This window comes from Magnolia sinica, chromosome 5 (assembly GCF_029962835.1).
Source record: "Magnolia sinica isolate HGM2019 chromosome 5, MsV1, whole genome shotgun sequence".
Taxonomy (NCBI): Eukaryota; Viridiplantae; Streptophyta; class Magnoliopsida; order Magnoliales; family Magnoliaceae; genus Magnolia; species Magnolia sinica.
In genome coordinates this window covers 19426365-19451089 of record NC_080577.1, presented here as the reverse complement: position 1 = coordinate 19451089, position 24725 = coordinate 19426365, and the positions used below count along the sequence as shown (strand labels likewise).

The window sequence follows — 24725 nt, the reverse complement described above, 5'->3', positions numbered from 1 at the left end:
TTTCATCTACTAGTACGTTAGATAAAGTAAGTCCGGTAGAACATAACCCAAGGGGACTCGAAATCCGGAGTGAGTCCTCTCAAGGGCTCTGTGGGGCCCACCTTGATGTATGTGTTTTATTCCTTTCCGTGGAGAAAAAACATTTTAGATGATGAGCCCAAAAATGAGACAGATCTAATGCTTCGGTGGCCCACACCACAGGAAACAATATGGATTAAATAACTATCACCCAAACCTTTTGGGGGACATAAGTTTTGGATAAAGTTGGTATTTATTTTTTTCACTTTGGATGATTTTATGTGATTTTATGAACAAGTTGGATGGCAAATAAACATTATAGTCTACCTTAGGTAGGTTTGGAGTCACTTTCATCTTGGGACATTGAAGGCTTCAATCTACCTCCTTTTTTAGATCATTCTTTAAAATGATGTTTCAAAATGAATGGACAGCTGGGATATAATGGGATTTATATTATGTGATTCCTTTCATCATGGTGCCGGCTTTTTCCATCACTTTCACCATATTACGGGCTTTTTTATAACAACCACATAATATAATGGAATTTAATTGGGTCACGTGCCAATGTAGAGATCACGTGTTGCGCTAAGGGTTTGTTTGGGAGCGTGGATTTGGAACCCCTTCATTCCAAACCCTTGGCTTCCTGGATTGGGAATCAACTTTAATTCAAAAGTAAATATGCATGGTATATTTATGGGGTTTTGAATTTAATTACTAAATCAATTTTAATATATCTAATTAGTGATGTATGTAATTTTTGATACAATGGTTGTAACAAGCTCACTAAAATATATGTTTTACCCAAAAATGATGAAATTCCGAGTCTTGGATGGGGCACAAGCACGTGATCATGTTTAAGTGACTAACTAATGATTTTTAACTAATGATTTACATAGACAATGTTTGGATGATGCTGATCATCATATTAAAGTAATTATAGTGGTGCAATCGATAATCTAATTGTTTTTGGATATAATTAGTAGGCCATATGCCCAATAAAATAATAGTACGGGGACACGCATAGTACACAGGCAATTATTGAAATGATTTTAGGTGTAATCCAAGCTCTTACTAATGTGAATTTTTATATATTTTTTTTAAGACCCACACACCCACTCTAGTGGAATTTCATTACCTATAGGTATTTGAACCCTTGACCAGGAGTTGAAACTCCTGAGAGTCTACCACCCGAGCAAGAGTGAAGACCCCCTCTTTAAGGGGATTTGAAATCCTTTGGATTTGAAACCCCTCTTTAAGGGCTCTAGTTATTTTACGCTGCCAAACAACTCCCTTGAAATTCATGGTGCCAAATGACTCCTAAGAGCCTTTTTGGCCGGCAGATTAGAAGGGATTGGAAGATAGATCCCGAGATTGGCCAGGCATGCCAAACAGACATGGAGTCTTGATCCCGGGATATAGCAATCCCATGGATCTTAAGACAATCCACTAGCATCACCATCATTACCTTTAAATCCCATCCAATCCACCCTAATCCCTTCAAAATTGCTTGGGACGTGTTTGGTTGGGGGGATTTAAAGGGATTGGAAGGTTTAATCCCGGGATTGGCCGGGCGTGCCAAACGGACGGGATATAGCAACCCCGGATATAGCAATCCTATATATCTTTCACCAATTTACTGACACAACTATCATTACCTTGAAATCTGTGCAATCCACTCTAATACCATCTAATCTGCCTGGCCAAACAGGCCCTAAACAACTTTCAAATTGCATAAGCTTATGTCTAATGATAACACGGACGATTCAAATTCTGCCACGTCCTACACCCAGATCCATAGCTTAACTTACAGACTGAGTGGATATACCTCGTTTCAACACTTGAGGTCTTGGTATCGATCCCTAGCGGGGGTGGCTGACTTGGAGTGTGTGCCCTGACATGGATGGGTGTGTACTAACAAGCGAACCTAAAAAAAATAAAATAAAATAAAATTCTGCCAAGACCTAACACCACTTTGCTACGGAGTGCTGGCTTACTACGCAATCCACGTCAGGGTGCAAGTGCAAAAAGCCAACGAAAACGCAGAGGTGAGAGAAGGGCGTGAGTTTTGCGGACATGAACTGCGTGATTTCCGGTGGATGAGATTCACCCCATCCATCAGGTAAGCCCTTTTCTTTGGACATTGAACCTAAAAACTAAGCAGATTCGACGCTCTAGCAGGCTATCCATGCCAAACAGTTTTAGGGGAAAGTCCCATCCGTGTGGGTTTACCCTGCCGTGAATATAACATCCATTCCACCCATGTGAAGCTTAATCTACGAGGAATTAATTCCCATGAATCTGGACATTGTAAGATTCGTGTGGACCACACAGCATAGATTCAGAAGGTTCATGCATCATTTTATATTGTTAGCTACAGTCTAGCCCATGTAAGCCCTGGATTGATCTGATGTGTTAGAATCAAAGCGAAAAATGCGGCCACTGCCGTAATAGGTGGGGTTGGATTTGATGTATGTTTGTCTCATGTAAGCATTCATTTACCACAATTCAAGTCATTCATGGGCCCACCCAAGTTAGGCTACCACAGTCCTGGTGCAGAAATGCAGACAAGCTCTGCAATCAGAATCAGCAACTTTCTGTGTGTAACCAAAAGCTATTTGCACCCGAATTTCGTGCAATCCCTTTTATAAGAAAGCCGTGTAACCAAAAGCTCTTTAGGCCCATGGGATTTCTGTATCATTTTCTCTCTCTACATCTGTTGGGCGGACTCATTTTAAAGCATGATTGTTCAAACTCAAAATTCAAGGTGAGCCGCATTACAGGAAACAGAAGTTCTTTATTAGGTTGATATTGCTGTTTTAGACCCAATTCAGGTTGAATGGAAATAAACATTGCGGTGGGGTAGAGGAGGGTTTCAATGATGGGTATTTCCATTGGTTGTGGACCCCACCTTGATTTATATGTTGTATATCTATGCGGTCTATCAGTTTTTCCAGTTCATTTTAGGACATTTTGCAAAAGATAAATCAGATTCAAATCTCAAGTGGACCACACTGTAGTGATTGAATGCCCACCATTAAAAGATTCTTGGGGCTACAAAAGTTTTGGATCAAGCTGAATTTTATACTGTTCCTTCATTAAGGTCTGTGTGACCTTATCAAAAGGTTGGATGAAAATAAACATTACGGTGGGCCCTAGGTATTTTTTAATGGTGAGCGTTTAATGACCATTGTTTCCTATGGTGTGGTCCTGTTGAGATTTTGATCTATTTCATTTTTGGAGCCATGCCTTAAAATGATCTGGAAAAACTCATGGACGGCGTGGATATACAAAAATACGTCCAGGTGGGCCCCATGAAGCTGGTACCCCAACCTCCTTTCCATCCCACTGTTTCCTCCCATCGCTTTCGGCTGTAGGAAATTGGCGTTCCTTTCCCTATATTGACCCCTTTTCCAATTTCCCGCCTTTTCCATCCCTCTCTAATTCAAACAAACAAACAAACAGATACTCTCCCTTTTCAATTCTCAAACTCGCTCTAAATTAAAATTCTCTCTCTTTCTCTCTCTCTCTCTCTCTCACACACACACACACACACACACACACACCCCAAAATCCAAGCATGCCATCAGGTGCAAAGAAGAGGAAAGCTGCAAAGAGAAAGAAGGAATTGGGTTTCCGTCTCCATTCAAATCTCAGATCTCATCAAGGTTCTCCCTCTTCCATTCCTTCATTGCTTTTACCTCCATTTCATATCTTTCACTTTCTTTCTTACCAATCTCTCTTTCTCATTTAACTAGGAAATGGTCGATTGAATGATAATGGTGGTGAAGATCAACTCACCAACCACATCCTCCAAGAAACCGATACTGCAATAGATTCTTCTCAATCTTCCATCGTAGATAAAGCAGTCTATATATTGCAAAACGGCCACAACAATGGCCCCAATGGAGAAATAGACAGTAACCAGAAAGAGTATATTCAAGCAGTTAGAGAATTCACTGCCGATTCGTCTTGTGAGGATGTGAGTTCAGAAGAAGGGTCCCGATCTGTTGAGAATCTGTCGGAGAAGGAATTGCCTGACTCATCGCCTGATGATGTTTCTGTTATTGATCCGTCGGTTGATTCAATTGAGCAGCATGTTTCTTTGTCAGAAGAACTGGATCGAGTCATAGAATCTGACCTAGTTGAGAATTCCATAGTAAGTGAAGAGAAAATGATGTTGTTGTTAGATACTCTGAGTGAGAAGCCCAGATCTGGTGGTGAATGCGGCAAAGCGTGCGAAAATCCTGTGAGCTTGGAAAATGAGGTGTGTCCCAATGAGGTGAGTTCAGAAGAAGTGTCCCAATCTGTTGAGAATCTGTCGGAGAAGGAATTGCCTGAATCACTGCCGGATGATGTTTCTGTTATTGATCCGTCGTTTGGTTCAATCAAGCAGCATGTTTCTTTGTCAGAAGAACCAGATCGAGTCATAGAATCTAGCCTAATTGAGAATTCCATGGATAGCAAAGAGAAAATGACATTGTTGTTAGATAATCTGAGTGAGAAGCCTAGATCTGATGGTGAATGCTGCAAAGAGTGCGAGAATCCTGTGGACTTGGAAAATGAGGTGTGTTTAAATGAGGTGAGATCAGAAGAAGAGTCCCAATCCATTGAGAATCTGTCGGAGAAGGAATTGCCTGAATCACTGCCTGGTGATGTTTCTATTATTGATCCGTCAGTTGGTTCAATTGAGCAGCATGTTTCTTTGTCAGAAAAACCAGATCAAGTCATAAAATCTGGCCTAATTGAGAATTCCATGGTTAGTGAAGAGAAAATGGCTTCATTGTTAGATACTCTGGGTGAGAAGCCTAGAGCTGGGGGTGAATGCTGCAAAGAGTGCGATAATCCTGCCAGCTTGGAAAATGAGGTGTGTCCAAATCCAGGAATATTAGTTTCTCTACTTATAAGGTTTTGGTTCGATTGTGTGATTTATCAAATACTTATCAAAAGATCTTGCTTCTCATTTAAATTGATTTGTGGCTGTAGATTGCTTCAGATCCACCATTGGTGCGGCGGAGTCCGTGGATGAATTGCTGTGGATTGTTCGCCCTTTTGACAGACTCCCACAGATGAATTCTAGGTTGGTGATCGGAATTATAGAGCTTGAGGCTGTTAAGAAGTTTTGAGTAAGAGCCTAGCTAATCGGATACGCATTTGGACCAGCCCCACTTGCAGGCGAGATCCAGCCATTCATTAGTTAGGCTGCATCATGCCTCTCCTGGGCTGAGAATCAGGTCAGTCTGCTCATCAGGTGGGCCACAAGTGAACAAATGGTGTGAGATTAAGATAAAATGGGCATCAGTCCACATTTGGTGTGTATGAGCAAACCTGCCCTGACTTTTGGACCAGAGCAAATGCATTGTGGGGGCATGTGCCATATAATAAGCAATGTAGATCTCATGCATCTGCCACATTTTGCAAGTTTGGGTTGGGCCCCATTCACATCTCTCCATGTTTAATGAGTTGGACCATGTGTTAGTTTTTACAATATTACTCAGATAGCACAGGTTTACATCAGTTCTTGTTTTTTTCCTTCACTATGTAGATTCACAAGTCATAAAAGCATGCCGATCTTATAAATCTAGGGTTAGGGTCTCTCCTAAAAATGAGTTCATCTCATTTTAGTTAATTGTAATTATGTATTAGAGGTCATGATTCTTGGTTATCAAGATTGTTTTTAATCCTTGTTATTTGGAAAAACGGGATATGAACATGTTTTTGGGCCTTCTAACTTCCAAATTCTAAAGCTAAAAGCTCAAACAAATGAAAGGAAACACTCAAATCTCAGTCCATGCCAAACTGCCAATCAATCTCAATTATGACATCATCTTCATTTCTGCTATAATCAGCACTGCTGCAACTGTCCATGTATAGGATGTTTGAAATGATACAAAACTCTCACGTGCTCTTGGAAATGGCCTTCTATGATGGAAACCTCTCACTTGTTCCAAAGGATTCCATAGAATTCAAACATGTGAGGCTGTCACATCAGGTGAAACCAGTTTCCATTTCCAATGAATTTGACAGGATTCCAGCTATCCAAACATTCCCAGCTTGGAATAGAAGATGTAATTTACCCCTTTTTTGTTGTTTTTATCAAACTGTGTCAAAGTAGGAATTTGATGGTAACATTTTGATTTCAAAGGTTTTGCACAAAAGCAAAAATGCCTAATTGGAATGTCCAATTATTCAGTTCAACAAGGTGGAAATTATTGAAGCAAAACACTGGGTTTGTCCCTGCCATCACTAGAAATTAACATGGTCTCACCTCCAATTTGGTCATTTACTCGGTGTGGAATGTAATTTCAACTGAACATTCAAATTTGATTTTGACTATTTGATGGGAAAAGAAAATAATTTCTCTTGATTTGACATTTTTTAAGGCAAAAGTGGATTTCACAAGTAATTGTTATACATTTTCATATCTCTGGCTTGTTTGGATTACCAATTGCCATGATAATGTAATGGAAAAGTGCAATGATTGAAATTCTTTTACATGCCTCCTGACAATATTTGCATTTGACCATTGATTCCTATGTTTGATTATTAGTGGTATAATTGTAATGATGACATTTTTTCATTACTTTAATGTCAAATCATCACATTCATACACTGATGTTATTGTTTGGATTCGAGATTTCCACAGTAATGCCATGAAAAAGTGTAATATTTATGAATTCCTTTGCTGTCTCCTAAAACATTTGCACCTAACCAATGATCCCCATGTTTGGTTTGGCAGTAGTAAAACTGCAATGATGAAAATTATTTTGGTAATTGGTAATCCAAACAGGCTCTATGTTTCCTTTGACATAAAAAATGAGGTGACAGTTATCTAATAAAAATGGGATTTCACATTAGCTTTCATTGCAAATCAGATATAGGTTTTTGGTATCCGCTATTTTCATCTCGTGGTATAAATCATCATTACCTTTCACTTTCTTTTCTCAAGAAACCATCAAAATCAAACGTCCCTAGCCAAGGTGAATGGAGTTGATCCAATTGCTGTTCTAGTCCTTAAAGAATGTGGCAAGGTACATCCTTTTATGATTCACATTTGCCATTTCTTTACGTGCTAAGAAGGGATTTGTCATTGAAAAAATTGTGGAACTGTTGCTGCTTTTATTTTATGTGATCAAATCTGCAATTTCATTGTTAGATTGGTAAAACAACCAACGAATGCAACATGTTGTACTGGATTTAATGTTCTCCGTTGTATTAGGTTCCACAGCTTACACTACCTTCTACGATGCAGAAACAGGACACAGTGATGATGGGAGATTGGTAAGGAAGATAGACAATGGAGATGTCATAGCGCAGCTGGTAGCAAAAGTTCAGATATTTCGAATAAGATTGATTCACAATCATGGTGATGTTTGAGTTGTTGTTGTTTTTTTTTTTTTTTTCCTCTTTCTTTTATTTTTCCGGCATGCAGCCAGCAATGAACCTGAGTAACTAGTATTTTATTTCAGTCGGGATTTTTGCTGGTGCAGGTGATCAGATCAGCATCTATGATTGTAGTTGCTGGACGATGTTTAGGGATTAATGTTGTTTGGCAAGAAAGATGACTTGTTTTTCTCAGGGTGGTAGGTTGTGTTTGCAGTTTTGAGGTGAAATTGGGTTACATGACAAGTGGAGAAATGGAAATGTGTGTCATGGAGGATTATATGCAATGTGGAATTTCCATCTGAGGAATGCATGTAGGGAGATGAATTGATGGGGCATGACCACCCCACTGTCCCTGATCATGATTATGACGTGTGGCCCACTAAGGACATTAGCATGTTCTGGAGGATGGTTGTATCGGTTCTAATAAGGGGGCTGCAATGCCTCCCTATGCAGGTGTTGTTATCAACCCAGATCATTCCTGCCAACTGGTCACTTGTGAAGGATATCTGATCAACATCACCTCACTTGTAACTCAGGCTAATCCATTCATTAGGTGGGCCCCACATCTACATCGAGTCAGGCCATTGGCCACCCATTGATTTTGATACTGTGGCCTCCTGATGTGTGGACTGGCCTGATTTTTCTGCTAAGCAATATTCAGTGGGGGCCAACCGTTTACATGGCTTAGATACTCGAGGTTCCTATGCAAGTTTAACGTGTTGGCGGGAATGACAGTGACCATGTAGCCTATCCATCTCCATGTTAATGTATGTGGTCCATCAAGTGAGTGGATTGGCCTGATTTTTGAGAGGGGTATCACTGGGGGGCCGACCTTTCTAATGGGTCAGGTCCTCTCCATAGCGCACAAGTGACTCCTTGACGGGTAAGATGGGGCTGCGTGCTGTGTCATCCATTCACAACACCCATCTTTTGAATGGTCAGGTGTCCGACACAGGTGAAAGTTGACTGGAAAGATGGGTCTGCATGCCATGTTAGCATCCAGCTGGTTGTAGATAGAGCTGGGCATCAGAGTCTGAGTCAGACTGAGTAAGGGCTGATCTGACTCGACCCAGTTTTGAAATAGACCTGACCGGAACTCAACCTGACTAGGTACCAAGTCCAGCATGCCTGACCCGATCTGAGTCTGGGTCTGGCCTGTACTAACACATCAGCTACACAGCATCTCAGATCTAAAATATCAAATCTGGTTGTATGCCTGCTGACATTTGAAGTATCCATCTCCCATGTTTTGTGTAAGAAAAAGCCCATTCTGATCATGGCACAATCATATTTTTTGAGCCCGATTGTTTTGCAACCATCAGCCTCATCTTCTTTGGGCCCAGCTGTAAAACCCATTTACAGCCATTCTTCTCACATTTGCATGTTTCCACTTGTCCATTGACAGATCTGTCATATCTCTTTACAAAATCTATCTCCAACTGCTACTTCCTAGAACACCGTATTACTCCAACCAGTAGGGGTCGTTTGGCACCATGAATTTGGGGCGATTTCAAATCACCCCGTATTACCCCAACAATTTAGATTTAGTTTTGTTTTGTGCGCGTGTTTTTTTTTTTTTGGTTTTACATATACGAGTGGGGTTTTAGATCGAGTCCAGTCAGTATCGAGTTGGATTTCGGGTTGTCGAGTTACTGGGTGGACTGAACTCGACTTGGTTTGGGTTTGGATTGGACAAAGTCTACTCGATTAGGATTGACTCACCATTCAGTTGAGTCGAGTCGGGTCTAAATGAGTTGGATGAGTCGAGTCTGCTGAGTTGAGTTGTATTGTGCCCAGCTCTAGTTGTAGATGACGGGTTCTCCAGGTATAATGGCTTAACTGGATGGTGCTGTTTTCATCTTAAAAAGTGCCAAGCAACCTTCACGGCACGTATTTTGGATCCAAGACGTGCATCAAATTGTCCATTTCTTTGTACATTCGTGGCCCATCTGGTAAATGGACTGCTGGTAGGCTGCAACTTGCCTTCGGGTCAACGTAAACCGGCTGACCAAACTTTTGAGTTTTGGTTGGGTTGTGCCAGATTGTCAAGATACTCAGGCCGGGTTAGGGCTGGAAAACTCCAACTCGTTTTGAAATTGGTTTGGTTTAGGTTGAGCAAATTCAATTGAAGTTAGGTTGGGTTGGGAATGTATTTAGGTCTGGTCGAGTACAGAGAAACTGGGGTTGGGCACCCAAGGTTAGTTTGGGTGAGCTCAGGTTGAGTTGAGACCCGACTCAACTCACCCGAGTTGCATCTCTGTAGGGAACTTTTGGACGGCAGTTGCCTATCACCACAAGTACCATAACCAGTGTGAGAAGAAAAGAGGCCCAAGTGGACCACACCACAAAACATATTTATTTATGTTTTCCCTTCATCCATGCCATATGAACCCATTGGATGGCAAATAAACATCATGGTGGGCTAGGATGGTTTTAATGATGGGCGTTTTTGTCACCATTGCTTCCTGTGTTATGTCTACTTTAACCGTTGGATGGTCTCCATTCTGGGTTCATGCCCTAAAATGATTTGTCAAAATGAAAGAATGGCACGAATAAAGTACACACATTGTGGTGGGCCTGAAAGAGCCCCGGGCGTGAATAAAGTACACACATCATCGTGGGCCTGAAAGAGCCCCGGCTAGGACCATCCGTCTCTAAGTCCTGGTGGGATTGCATCCAATCGGCATCCCTAATTGAAATTGTGTTGTATATTATAAGCATAGACTTTTATTCTTGGTTTATTATTATTTTTTTAAATAAATAAAACTTTCTAAAAATAGTAAAATATGCCTTACGCATACAAACTTAAAAAATAAAAATTTCTTCAATCTAAAATTATATGTGATATGTCCAAAAAAAAACTCATATCAATTTGCCAGGTACACGACTGATTTAAGGTTCTGACTATCAGGATTATATCTGCCTCCAGTCAGACCTTCTCTGGTCCGTATTTGCGACCCACTCTGCATCAAACACGTACGACACCTGTTTTACAATCAATTGAAACACCCAACCCAAAGCTTTATATAGGGCGGGAATGGCCTCTGCCCACCAGAAGTTCCGGTGGTTGGAAGCTACGTGCGGCACACAGAGATGCCTGTGATAAATCCAACTCCGTCCATCAATTCCTCAATACCACAGTGGAGCACCAGTCCAAAAATTAGAGAGATACAACGCTTAGATAGGCCACACCACGGGTAAGAGTGGGGATTAAACACCTATCACTGGAAACTGTAAGAGATCATGCAAGTTTTGTATGAGAACGTATTTGTGACTACAATTTATCTGGGTGGTAGTAACGTATGAGCGGCTTGGATGGCATGTAAAGATCATGATCTTCAACGGTAGATGTTTTCCTTCTCATTTTTACTTGTGGTGTGGCCGCCTGAACTTTTGGATCTGCATGATTTTTGGATTCCTGTCCTACTATATTCTTGAGAAACTGATGGACAGAGTAGATTTGTCACAGAAATCTCTGCGGGCACCACATAGCTTTCAACCAGTGTAGCTTGGTGTGGCCAGGTGACAGGCAATTCGCGTTTCTATGTCCAGGTAAATCCGATGGAAGGACCTTTTTAATGGACGCAGATTGCCTGTGCCCCGGCCACTAAAACTTCCTGTAATTAGAAGCTGTATGGGGCCATGGAGATGTTTGTGACAAATCCACCGTCCATTAGTTTCGAAAGACAACCATAGGATGATTGTCTAAAAATCAGATAGGTGGGGCCGCACCACATTAAATAAGTGGGAATGGACATCCACCGTTGGAAACTTTTGGAGGCCATGGAAGTAATCATACGAATGGTTTGGATGGCATATAACCATCATATGGTAGGATCCAAGAAGGCTCGAACGGTGAATGTTTTCATGTATGGTCAATCACCACTGTTTCTTAGGTAATGGTCCACCTGAGAATTGGATCTACTTCATTTTTTGAGATAATGTACAAAAATATTTGGAAAAACGGATCGACGGAATGGATACATATCACATACATCAAGGTGGGCCCCACGGTAACCCATGGTAAGGGCCGCACCGTCTTGGGTGAGGCCGGGGTCTCAGCTAATCCACTCTCATGCAGCGTGACGTTTCGGATGGTTGTACCATTTCTAATGGAAGCGGATTCCGTCCTACCCCCGCCCGAACGGATCTGTGGGGCCCACCATGATGTAAAGGATTTATCCACTCCGTCCATCCATATTTACAGATAATTTTAGGCTATTATCAAAAAATGAGACGGAACCAAGACGTTTAAGTGGACCACAAAATGGGGATTGAATTTCCACCATTAAAAACACTTGGGAGCTGCAGAAGTTTCGGATCAAAGCTTATATTTGTGTTTTCACTTCATCCAGGTCTACATGACCTTATGAATAGGTTGGATGGTAAAAGAAACATCAAGCTAGCCCTTAGAAAGATTTCAACGGTGGGTGCCATTATCACTGCAGCTTCCTTTGGTGTGGTCCATGGAGTTATGGACCTGCCTCACTTTTGGCATTATGCTGTAAAATGATATGAGAAAAACGATGAACGGTATGGATGAAACCATTACACCACGGTGGGCCCCACAACACCACGGTGGGCCCCACAGATCCCTGCTCGGACGGCAATCCGTCCGGGCGGGGGTAGGACGCAATCCGCTACCATTTCTAATGTAGTGCCTTACACCTGATTAACAGGTTTGATGAAAGATATACGGCGCGAGTTGCCCCACATGCAAACCAATGGTTGCCAACCAATCCCCAATTTCCAAGTGGTGTGGCCTACCCAAATTGTAAATCTGGATGATTTTTTGTTCTAGGCCTTATGATAGAGAACTTCATGTGATGGACGGAGTGGATTTCACATGTAGAACACATTGTGCGGCATAAGACAGGTGTTCTAGAGGGCTTGGCGTCCATTACATTGTGGTCCATCGAGACAACGGTCCACATTACCGAAGAGAAAAAGAAGGCGCCAGTTGGCTCTGTACAGCTGCAGAGGCACGCCGTACTAAAAAAGGTTAGGCGCGACTGTCACTCCATTTCAAATCGAAAATCTTTTCCTCCTCGCACTGGAATTCACTCTCTCTCTCTCTGTCTCTCTCTAGATTCGTGCTTTTCTCCGTTTCTCCTTTCCGCAAAGTGCGAAAGGAGGTACCAGTAGAGACAGATTTAGGGAATCAAAAGGAAAGCACTTAGATTCTCTCTCTCTCTCTCTCTCTCTCTCTCTCTCTCTCTCTCTTCAATGTCCTTACCTTCGATTGGAGCCCCAGCTGTTGGTGGTGATGCTGGCCATGGCAACCCATTGTCTTCGACTGCTACATTTCTCTTTCAACGGTCAGTATCAGAAATAAAAAAATCCCTCTTAAACCCCCACCACCTCTTTCCTTGCTTTGTTTTTTTGTTTCCATTTTCGTATTCATCCGCCATCATCACAACATCGCACTTTCGGATGATCCTCTCCATCCAAAAGTTGCCCTTCTTTTTCTATAGCCATTGGTTTGATTCCGTTGGCGATCTACTTCTAATTAACACTGGGCATGTTTCTTCTTAAACAATCTTGACCATTTATTTGATAGGGCACCTGACCAGATGGTTGGGATCGTTTGAATGGTGTGATTTTCTCATGATGGCCCATGAAGTATGGGTTCCACCTAACGGACAATCCAGTTCAATTGATTGGATTCCCATAGCTGCATTTATTCTCTTATTCTATTTTCACTTGTTGCTTACTTATATGTAGCTGCTGCTTCTTCTATTCTGAGAAAAAAAAATAATAATCTTTGATACTCTGGCAGAGTGTGGTGGATGATACGCAGGTACTAAGATATTATTTAGAAATAACATAGATGCATACCAATAATTCAAACTAAACTGTCCAAAATATGTTTCCTAGTTTTAGATATATCATGAGCCAAAGGTCAGATTGGTGGACATGTAAGGGATGGTTAAAAATTAAAGGTATCCAATGGCTCCATTTCAACAAATAAATGTGAACAAATGAGAGTTTGGGATTGTTCAACCAATCTGATTTTGTGACTGACTTAGAGACTGTGGGTTCCACAATATAGTTGTTTTAATTTGAGTTAGCGAATGGCACATGTACCATTTCCCGAGTGCCGGTGCATCAACCATCAGACGCATGTGACTGTGACTTACGAAAGGGTGTGCTTGGTTTCAGAATTACATCAGTATTGTAATGTAGAAGTGCCTTAATTTTATTTTATTTTTTTTAAATTTTTTATTTTTACGGCATTTGTTTTAAGTACTAATTTGGTGGTCAAATTTAGATTTAATAAGAGACGGGTAATGGCCTGTTTGATTTTCCAAATTCTATGTAAATGCATTGTGAATAAGTAATTATTACTCCTCCACCCTGTTTGAAAATGCATTTGTATTTCTGTTTTGCAAACTGGTTCAAAAGTACTGGTTTAAATTTGTGAGCCCCACATGATATATATGATATATATGTGCTGTCCATCCAATTTAGTCTAACATTTTGAGGCATGAGCCAAAAAATGAGGCTGATCCAACACTCAAGTGGCCCACACCAAAGGAAATAGTGACACCGATAAGTTTTTAACGGTAGATGTTCGATTCCCTAAATCATGTGGTGTGGTCCACTTGAGCTTTGTATCAGCCTCATTTTTTTTATTTTTATTTTTTATTCAAGCCCTAAATTTAGCTGGCATAATGGATGGATGGTGTGGATAAACCACAAACATTACGGTGGGCCCCACATATATTTGGTACTATCCTCGGTTTTAGAGATAAAAAAAGTATATGTCAAATCAAGCATCGGTAACAATGCCATAATTACCAAAGGAAATAATTATTATCCATTTGCAATGTATTTATTGAAGGTTTGGAAAATCAAACACGCCCTAAGGGTTTGTTTGATTTTTTAATTCCTGGTAAATACCTTGTAAATGTGTAATAATTACTTCCTCAGGTATTTACATCAATTTTCCCAATGCTTGATTTGACCGTCTACTTTTTAGATGCAAAAATCGAGAAGGCTGCAAAATATTTGTGGGTCCCACCGTGATGCATGTCGCTTATCCAAACCGTTCATCCATTATGCTAGTTGAATTTATAGCTTGAGCCAAAAAAATGAGGCATATCCAAAGCTCAAGTGGACCACGTCACACAAAAAAGGGAATTGAACACTTACCGTTAAAAACTTCTTGGGGCCACTGTTTCTTTTGGTGTGGGCCACATGAGTGTTGGATTTGCCTCATTTTTCTTCTCATGCTTAAAATGTTGTGGAAAAATGGATGGACGGAACGGTTGTATCATATACATCACCATGGAGTCCAAAATTTTAAACTAACTCTTTTGAACTGGTTTCCAAAGTAGAAATTCTAATGGATTTTCAAACTGGTGAAAGGGTAATAATTACCCATTTACAAGGTATTTACACCAGCTTTGAAAAATCAAATAGGCCCTAAATGAATTTGTAATCATTACAATTTTACCATGTATTGTAGTGGAAATCTCCTATTCAAACACTTGAATCAATGTCTTTTTCGTGTTGATTTGACATTTTAGTAATGTAAAAGTATCATCGTTATGATTTTACCATGCCATCCAAATATGGAAATTGTTGATCAAATTACCATTCTTTCTAGGAGTCAGGTATTGTAATTTTGTAATTATTGCATTTTTTATAATACAATTGTGGGTCAAATTAATGTCCCCGTTATGGGGTTGAAATGGTCTGCTATGAAAATAGGTTGTTTTTTTTTTTTGAAAGGCAATGATTTTGTATTTAAAAGAGATAGGATACAAAAACAACAAAAAAAGAAGAAGAAAAAGAACAGAAAAGAGGCTCTGCTGAGATAGTGGAAACCTCTAAACATCAAGGAAAATAAAATCAACATCCCTTAAGGCATCAACGTAGGTGGCCCATTCAATCACCAAGCGTTTAGCTTTGGCAGAGCTTGAGCAATTCTTAAAGCATTTATCATTTCTTTCTAACCACACGGACCACCATATAGCGAGGATAACCATTCTCCAAATCTGAGTCTTCTTTTTCCCTATTTTGATGCCATGCCACGCTTTGAGAAGGAGATCCACCGAAACCGAAATGCACCAAAAAATTTGAAACCGACAAGCAAATTTAGTCCAGATATGTGAAATAAAGGGACAGTGAAGAAGCAAATGATTGACCGATTCCACATTCTTCATACAACAAAGGCAGATATTGGGAAGTACCATCCCTCTTTTCCCCAAGTTATCAATAGTTAGAATCTTCTTGTTAGCAACCAGCATCTGAAGGCCTCTATCTTTAGGGGAGCCGAATAATACCAAACATGAGCAAAAGATTGGTCAGCGGTGGGATTCTGGGAGGGGAGAATCTGATTATAGAAAGATTTTACTGTGAAGATAGAAGACTTCTCCAGTCTCCAAATAATTCTGTCAGCAGTCTCCTAATTTGGGTTGGATTTATAGATGCAATCCAGCAGATTCACGAAATTGGGGATCTCCCAGTCTTCAAGATTTCTTCTGCAACGTAAATTCCATTCTGTCTTACCATCATTGATAGAGTAACAGTCGGCGACGAAAATGTCTTGATTAGGAGCCAGCCGAAATATAGATGGAAAGATATCTTTGAGAGGTTTTTCTCCCACCTAGGAATCCTTCCAAAATCTTATTCTATCGCCTTGGCCTAGCTCGAAACCAACACCTTTGAGGATTTCATTTTGAAGACGGAGAATACCCTTCCAAATGGCTGAGGCCCTATAAGTTGGCAATTATTTGTCCACCAACTCCCTGCCGAACTGCCATATTTGCTTTTGATGATATTATTCCAAAGGCTGCCACTTTTTGATCCTAATCTCCAAATCCACTTCCCGAGGAGGGCCCTGTTCATGAGCTTAAGGTCTTTAATACTTGCTCCACCCTCTCTTAAATGCTTATAAACTTGATTCCAATCCACAAGATGAAATCTCTTCTTATCCTCTTTACCATGCCATAAGAAGTCGCATCTAAGTTTGTCTACAGAAGCCAAAACTGAAGACGAACATCTATATAATGACATAAAATACAGAGGGAGGTTAGAAAGGGCGGACTTGATAAGAGTTAAGCGACCACCTAGCGATAGAAAGCAGCATTGCCATTTGACAAGAAATTTCTCAAACTTGTGAATAACCTTATTCCATACAGACTTAAGAGGCGAGCCTATGCAAAGCGGGAGGCCTACATAAGAATTCGGGAAAGAGTCCGAAGAGCAGCCGAAGCGAGTCGCAAAAGCACAAATCTCTTCTTCCTCCAAGTTAACACCATATATTTTGGATTTGCCCGTGTTGACTCTCAGACCGGAAACCACCTCGAAACAGCGGATTGTAGTGCGCAGGTTGTCCATCTTGGCTGAGTTTGCATCAGAAAAAATCAGAATATCATCCGCGAACTGTACATGCGAAATCGGGCTGCAGATACCTTTCATACTTATACCACTGAGAATACCTGCTTCTTGACCTTTATGTAACATCCTGGAAAGGGCCTCTCCCACTATGAGAAAAAGAAAAGGAGATAAAGGATTTCCTTGTCTTAGACCTCTTGAACTTTTGAAATAACCTTTAGGAGAACCATTAATAAGAATAGAGAAATATGGCGAACCAATACATTCAGCTATCCACCTGATCCATTTGTCTCCAAATCCCATCTGCTTCATCATATTGAGAAGAAATCCCCATTTGACATGATCATAGGCCTTTTCAACATCCAAGCTATAGAAAATGCTTTTCGATCCGGATCTATTGCTGGAATCTAGGCATTCGTTAGCAATAAGGGCGCAATCAACTATCTGTCTGCCCGGAATAAAAGCGCATTGGTTAGGAGAAATTATCGAACCTATGACCTTCTTCAGACAAGTAGCCAACACCTTTGCCAGAATTTTGTAAGGACCCCTGATTAAACTGATTGGTCTAAATTCGCTGAAAGAGGCCGCGCCCGAGGATTTGGGAATAAGGGCTATAAAGGAAGATCCGAGATCTTTGGATAGTCTACTTCTATCGTGGAATTCCCTCAAGATATCCATTACATCGACTTGGATGATCTCCCAAAAATGATGAAAGAAACGAATAGGGAACCCATCAGGGCGGGGGCCTTATCTCCGCTCAAGGAATCAATTACCAATTTGACCTCTTCCACAGAGAAAGAAGATTCCAGAGAAAGAGCATCAGCATTAGAAATTGTATCTACCTGCAGATGATCAAGATGAGGTCTGTCCCAGGTTTCGCCTTTTAGCAAACTGCTGAAATGGGAGATAGCCTCGAGAACAATTGTATCTTGATCTTCAATGCGGGAATCATTGATAATGATGCTGCTGATTTTGTTGGCTCTAGAGTGCATACTGGCTAAACTTTGGAAAATTTTAGAATTTTTATCTCCCTCTTTTAACCATTTCGCGCGGGATTTCTATTTCCAAGAGATCTCATTCTCACGGACTCTGGCAGAAAGACTTTGAATGAGCTGGATTCTCCTGGCCAAGGTATCAGTGGACATCGGGATATCTTCAGCTTGCGAGTTGATCGATTGAAGTTATGATATTATCAATTCCAGCTCTCCTTCTTTGACGCGCCATTCTTTCTGCTTCCACTTCTTTAAATTTTCTTTCAGAAGTCTGAGTTTGGAACTGAGCCTGTATCCTGCAAAACCTTGAACCTAGAAACTAATCCACCAATCAAAAACCATTTTATAGAAACCTGGAATTTGAAGCCACAAGATGTTGAACCTGAAAGGTTTGGGGCCCCAGTTAAATTCCTCAACAGAGAGGAGGATCGGCCAGTGGTCGGAGATAGTTCTCGGAAGAACTGATTGGGAGACTGAAGGGAATTGATCCATCCATTTAGGAGATACTAAGAAATGGTTCAATCTGGACAGATTTGGATTTAATCTCCCATTGGTCCAAGTATACCTAGAACCGAGCAGAGGAAGATCCACAAGATCATTGTCATTGATCCTGCTAGAGAAAGCTTTCATCGTCGGACTGATTCTGGAACCAGCGAATTTTTCATCTGCATATCTGATAATATTGAATTCCCCTACGAAGCAACAAGGGCCTGGAAATCTCTATCTAGACGAGCTCAGCTCGTCCCAGAGATTTTTCCTGTTAGCTTCAACTGAGGGGCCATAAATAGAGCAAATAAGAAAAGAAGAGCTTGACGCGATATCCTGCAAAATGACAAAAACCGAAAAATTACCAGACGAACTCTGTTGGAGCGCCTAATGAGAAGAAGTCCATGCCACTACAATACCACCAACATTACCAACAGCGTCTAGAGAAACCCATTTGATGTCTTTCGCTTTCCATAGAGAGCTCATTAGACGATCATCAAAATGTTGCACTTTAGTTTTCTGAAGACAGATTATTTGAGGCTTGTATCTCCCACAAGTGTCTTTTATAAGCTGTCTTTTTTGCCTTGAGCCCACTCCCCTAACATTCCAGGATACGATCTTCATGGATGAACTGAACTTCCCCGAATTTCCTGACTTCCTATTTCAGAATTAATTGTAACTGACTTCCCTGAACTCATGGAGCTGCACGATTTGGAGAGGCGCTTTCTAGGGGATCTCGTAGTGGATAGGGGTCTACTACGGGTTTCAACACAGTAAAATAGTGCTATATAATCCTCTGGACAGTCCTCGAAGGACAATCCTAATGATCTGCCAACATGGCCCATTGCATCCCCAATCAATTTCTTCTTATGAATTACATCAATAAGTTTAGATTTGCTTTCTTCGTTTACCTTCTTCTTGTCTAGAAAATCTTCCTGGTGTTCTGTATATCCAACTCTGATTTGTAACGGTTTTGCTTCAATGATTCCCTCCCCCAAACCGTCTTGAAAGAGTAAAGAGAGATTATGATCAGACCAATCAGAAAGAGGAGAGGGAGGAGTAGGTGAATGAGTGTCAGATGGAGACCGGTTGTCTGAGAGATCATCATCGTCCTCGCTCCCTCGAGAAGAGGAGTCGAATAGGACCACGTCATTGCTTGGTAGGCCCATGCTGAGGAGCTTCATCTCTCCGAACTTTGTGGCATGAAGGGGATGAGAGATATTCCAGAGAATCTGAGGGTCTTCGATTCGTAAGAGAACTGGGGTCAAACTGTCATCACAGCTTTGTGCGGGAACTAATGAGAGATTGAGATCTAGGGAAAAGGGGGATGCAAGAGCTAAATGAACCTGCAAAAGAGGATCGGGGTTCGAGTTTGAATCCGAGGCTAGAACGAAATTTGCATCTGCCACCTCATTAGGTTCGGGGCCTGGCCTAGAGGTTATGTGCAAATCGAGCCCGAAGGTTTCTACTGAGTTAGTGACGCGTGGCTCCCGAACCTGACGCGACATAAATATCTCTGACGCCTGAAAAACCGCATCGCTATGTGGCGCTCTCTCCTCCACGCAGGTCGTCCGTTCAGCGTCTCGAGACTCTGACGCCTCAGAAAGTGAGCTGCTACGCGATCACAGAAAGTGGACTGCTGCGTGGTGCGATCACAGCATCTCGATGTGCGAGAGGATTGGGATTCGGGTCTCTTGCTTCTGATTGGAGACCATGTGTCGCTTAGAGTTGATTGCAGCTAAGTGTCTCATTAATTGAGGCAATTGGAACGGTGAGGTTGTTGTTCAGTACTCCTCTGTAGCACTGAATACGTGCACCATCTTCCATCGTCGGCCCTGGATTTGATGCCGGCGGAATCGGATCCCTCAACCTCCAGAGATCGCCCCATCTAGGGACTGCGGAATCCTTTGATTCTAGTTGCAGAGGAAGAACTATGCTTCTGTTGTCCGCTAAAACTGTAATTTGATTTGGCAGGAGAGACCCCTTTTGTTTTCTAATCCTGATTCTGATTACAGCCATCTCTTCTCCGCTTTTAGTCTTTTGATCGATTTCGATGAAGGAGCCTAAGAGGGAAGCCACCGAGATGAAGAAATCCTCCTTCCAAAGCTCTAGGGGAATCCCTCAAACGAGGATCCAAACTTCTTCTGTGCCAAAAATTGAAAACTCATTCCATCTCTTCACACTTAAGATCGGGCCATCCTTGAATATCGAGCCTGCCATGACCAGGATGTCCAGATTAACACCTGGTTTTCCTTTGATCCACAGCTCATTGTATCCAATAGGTTTGATGGTGTACATATCTGATCGGATTTGGCTTAGGAAATGGATGTTCCTTCTCTCGTGATCAACACTATCAAGTCCTGCAATTCCTTCATGGAATCAAGTCCTCTCGTGGTCAGCACTATGAAAATGGGTTGTTGCGGTGCTGATATGTCCATAAAGGGCTCATTTTGATTTTTGATTTTTGAATTTTTTTTTTTAAATTTCAAATATCTTTTGTTTTTTCCATGGTTTTTATTAGTTTCGACCGTGAAGGAAGCTTAGAAACTAATTTTATACTAGATTTCAGCCTATTTTTAAGATCAAAGCACAATTTGAGTGGGTTTTGATGAACTGAAGTAGTGGACCATTTTGGGAAATATTGGAAAAGGGTTAAACCATTACCTTTTAAAAAATAAAATTCCAGTATCTTTTTATTATTGTCTTTAAATTTAACTGCGACTAAATGATTAGTGCCTATTTGCTTGAGTTTCGGCAAGTCAAACTGACACTACTACACAAACAACATTCTTAGCAAAGAATGGCCCATTCACAAAAACACTGAAATGCCACTTGTTAGAACATTGAAACATTGTCCTTCACAAAACGCACTTCCCTAGCTATGCGAACCTTATTATATCCAGATGCCGCTGCCACTTCAAACCATGTTCGCGCTCCCTATAACTCTTTCTAATTGTTTATAAGTAATAACATTTTGACACAGATGCTTCTCTGCTCCTGCACTTGAATCTGCTGTAGATTTCCTTTGGTCTTCGTCCAACTATAATTTAAACCCTAGACAAATACTTCTCCTTTGGTCAACCATGGAATTGTGAAAATCTTGCCCATTTCCCAAAGGTCTGATTCAATTTGAATGCAAAGACTAAAAATGCTTCCGCAATTTAGTCGGCATGCAAGTAGCTTTAGTAGAAGCATGATTGAAAAGGCCCAATCTTCTTTAATTAGCACAAGTTGGTCAAGCTTCCTTTCAAAATGTCAATTACATGAATTGGCTATATAAAGACAAATGGTGGATGGCTATATGAGTGTCTAGACCCTTGGATGTGCCCAATCTTGAATAGACTAGCAATGGTTTCAATCTTTGTCCTCCTAGGCCTCCTCTTAGCAGAGGCCAAGGATTCATTTAGGATGCCAGGTTCTTTGGAAGCCGAGATGGCTCTAACAAAAGCCCTATAAGCTGCAAGTGATGGAGAGGAAGCAAATTGACTAACTAGATAAATCTAAGGGCCTGTTTGATTTTTCAAAGCCGGACCCATTTACCTTGTAAATGGGTAATTATTACCCTTTCACCAGTTTGAAAATCCATTAGAATTTCTGCTTTGGAAACCGGTTAAAAGAATTAGTTTAAAATTTTGGACTCCGTGGTGATGTATATGATACATCTGTTCCATCCATCCATTTTTCCACAACATTTTAAGGCATGAGCAGAAAAATGAGGCAGATCCAACACTCAAGTGGCCCACACCAAAAGAAACAGTGGCCCCAAGAAGTTTTTAATGGCAAGTGTTCGATTCTCTTTTTCTTGTGGCGTGGTCCACTTGAGCTTTGGATATGCCTCATTTTTTGGCTCATGCTATAAATTCAACTGGCATAATGGATGAATGGTTTGGATAAGCGACATGCATCACGGTGGGACCCACAAATATTTTGCAGCCTTCTTAATTTTTGCATCTAAAAAGTAGACATTCAAATCATGCATTGGGAAAAATGATGTAAATACCTGAGGAAGTAATTATTACCCATTTACAAGGTATTTACCAGGAATTAAAAAATCAAAACAAGCCCTTAGGGCGTGTTTGATTTTCCAAACCTTCAATAAATACATTGCAAATGGATAATAATTATTTCCTTTCGTAATTACGGCATCATTATCGATGCTTGATTTGATGCATACTTTTTTGAGCTCTAAAACCGAGGACATTCCCAAATATATGTGGGGCCCATCGTGATGTCTATGGCTTATCCACACCATCCATCCATTATGCCAGCTGAAATTAGGGCTTGAACAAAAAAAATGAGGCTGATACAAAGCTCAAGTGGACCACACCACATGATTTAGGGAATCGAACATCTACTGTTAAAAACTTATTGGTGCCACTGTTTCCTTTGGTGTGGGCCACTTGAGTGTTGGATCAGCCTCATTTTTCGGCTCATGCCTCAAAATGTTAGGCTAAATCGGATGGACGGTGCAGATATATCATATATATCATGTGGGGCTCACAAATAAACCGGTACGAAATAGAAATACAAATGCATTTTCAAATAGGGTGGAGGAGTAATAATTACTTATTCACAATGCATTTACATAGAATTTGGAAAATCAAATAGGCCATAAGGGCGAAGGCTAAGAAGGTAAGAGGGACGACAGGGATAACAATGCACTCCTTCGTTTCTCCATTCGCTCCTCGAGGAGATGCAGATCCAACTACCTCTTCCCTTAGAGAATTAGTGAGACACGTCTTTCAAAAATGTTGCTTGCGTTAAAATATACGTTCTTTTCTTCAATATTTATGATAAAGAAATAAACATTTGTACCCCTGTGGAACTCAAATTCTATTTGTGAGAGCTCCTTCAGCTTGGCTACCTTCTTCTTATTGATGAGATGAAAAGGTAAGGTGGGACTTTAAACCTTTCTGATTATTTGTGTCCTCAACAGTAGTCCACTTAGTTATGCAGGATTTGGTGGGATTAGGTGGTATGGAATTGCATTTGGTCCCATGCAAATTCCATCCAGCGTTTGGAAACAACGGAAAGGATTGGATTGGTCCAAGTATCATATCATCCAAAGTAGATACTGCGGGTTTTCAGGTGGATTTCAAAATCCACTACATTTGTGGGCCTCACATTAATGCATGTGTTTTATCCACGCTGTCCATACATATGCCCCCGTTACACATGGCATTCGAGTTGTATATGTGTAAAAGTGACCGACATTAGTTGTGAATCTGGTCCGTTGATTACAATTCCATAGTCCACCAAACGTGGATTTCGCCTAATACAATGCTTTTTCCAAAGGAAGAATTTGATCCCAAATGTAGGATTGGACAGTCAAAATGCCATGGTATTTCTAGACATGCAATCATTGTGCAATAATGGTGTTAATTCCATCTAATGCAATTTCATACCATTTAATTCCACGAACCAAACAAGCCATCCAGTGTATTCTATTGAGTGCTATCATTGCTTACCTTTTTAATGGTTTTTGATATTAGAACTGAAACTTAGCTATTTGAAATGGGATAATGCTTTGCACGTAAATTTCTTTTGTGAGTAAAAAGGAAAAATTCATTTGTTATAAGTTAGAAATATGTAAAATGCTGTGATCATTTATTTGCATTGATCTGGATTTTTCTTCCCATGCGCCTTTTTTAGGTTCAAGATGTCAGTGATGCTAGCCACAAGATTCTGCGTTCTTCCAGCATTACCGTTGACAGAATTTTTTATTATTGTTGGAAATACATGAATTGAGAAAGGGATTTTATTTTGAGTAGGGGATGAAGCCACTGGTCCGCATAACATACAAAATGTTCGTTTCATATTAGACAACTCCAAGACTCCACCTATCCTGAACTTTGTCTAGTTTGAACTGGAGTTCTGTGATTTCTTTCTTTACCGTTCTTCATGATTCATCTGTATCTGTATTTACCTGGATGCTGGGAATTCCCTGTATATTAATTTTTGAAGAACTACCCTTCTTTTGCTAGCCTTTATGTTACATATTATTTAAAGCATAAAGCATAGGTTAGGGTTGTGTTGTGCTGCAAAAGCAAAATGATGAGTGCATGAAATCAATAAAAGTCAAATAATGTATTCATAGGCATAAAGTGTGTCCTGGCTGATACCACTTTGATACAGGACAATTAACCACTTGCTCTATAAGCTTGAACTGATAGAGAGTGGTGAATCAATCCATTTATCTCATAGCCCAGGCCCCACATCGCACGGGTTAGGACCTCAACCGAACCCCCTCGTGGGCCCCGCTTCACATGGGTTCCACTTCACACCGGGCCACCCACCTTGAGTGTGTCCCCGCATCCCACAGGCTACCCCACTCGAGCCTGGTGTGAAAATGCCCCCACATTACATAAACAGGTGTCTAAGGTTGCAATTCGGGATTTATGTGTTTGTTCTTTCTCTTTTTATTTTTATTCTTTTGTCATATATATTAACAGTAAACCAGGTTTTGAAGATCCTTTGCAGTTCAACACGTGCTTCATCAGT

General features: G+C 40.8%; 1 protein-coding gene and 1 long non-coding RNA gene across 4 annotated transcripts; both read left to right on the top strand.

Moving 5' to 3' along the window:
* The first annotated feature begins 3543 nt into the window (after positions 1-3543).
* LOC131245665 (uncharacterized) lies at positions 3544-7703 on the top strand. Of its 3 annotated transcripts, XR_009170947.1 has the most exons (5): positions 3544-3683; positions 3774-4882; positions 5002-5095; positions 7268-7381; positions 7506-7703. XR_009170947.1 is itself a non-coding variant. In XM_058245268.1 (4 exons), exons 1-3 carry the CDS (start codon positions 3596-3598, stop codon positions 5086-5088), a joined length of 1284 nt encoding a protein of 427 aa, XP_058101251.1. In that variant the 5' UTR covers positions 3544-3595; the 3' UTR covers positions 5089-5095; positions 7268-7703. The 3 variants fall into 3 exon arrangements, 2 of the variants coding, with proteins under 2 accessions (XP_058101251.1, XP_058101252.1); XM_058245268.1 differs by having other exon boundaries at positions 7268-7703; XM_058245269.1 differs by having other exon boundaries at positions 7244-7703.
* A 4689-nt stretch (positions 7704-12392) lies between these two features.
* LOC131245664 (uncharacterized) lies at positions 12393-24207 on the top strand. Its single transcript, XR_009170946.1, has 2 exons — positions 12393-12719; positions 23877-24207. It is a non-coding gene; the product is annotated as an uncharacterized LOC131245664 (long non-coding RNA).
* The last annotated feature ends 518 nt before the right edge of the window (positions 24208-24725 follow it).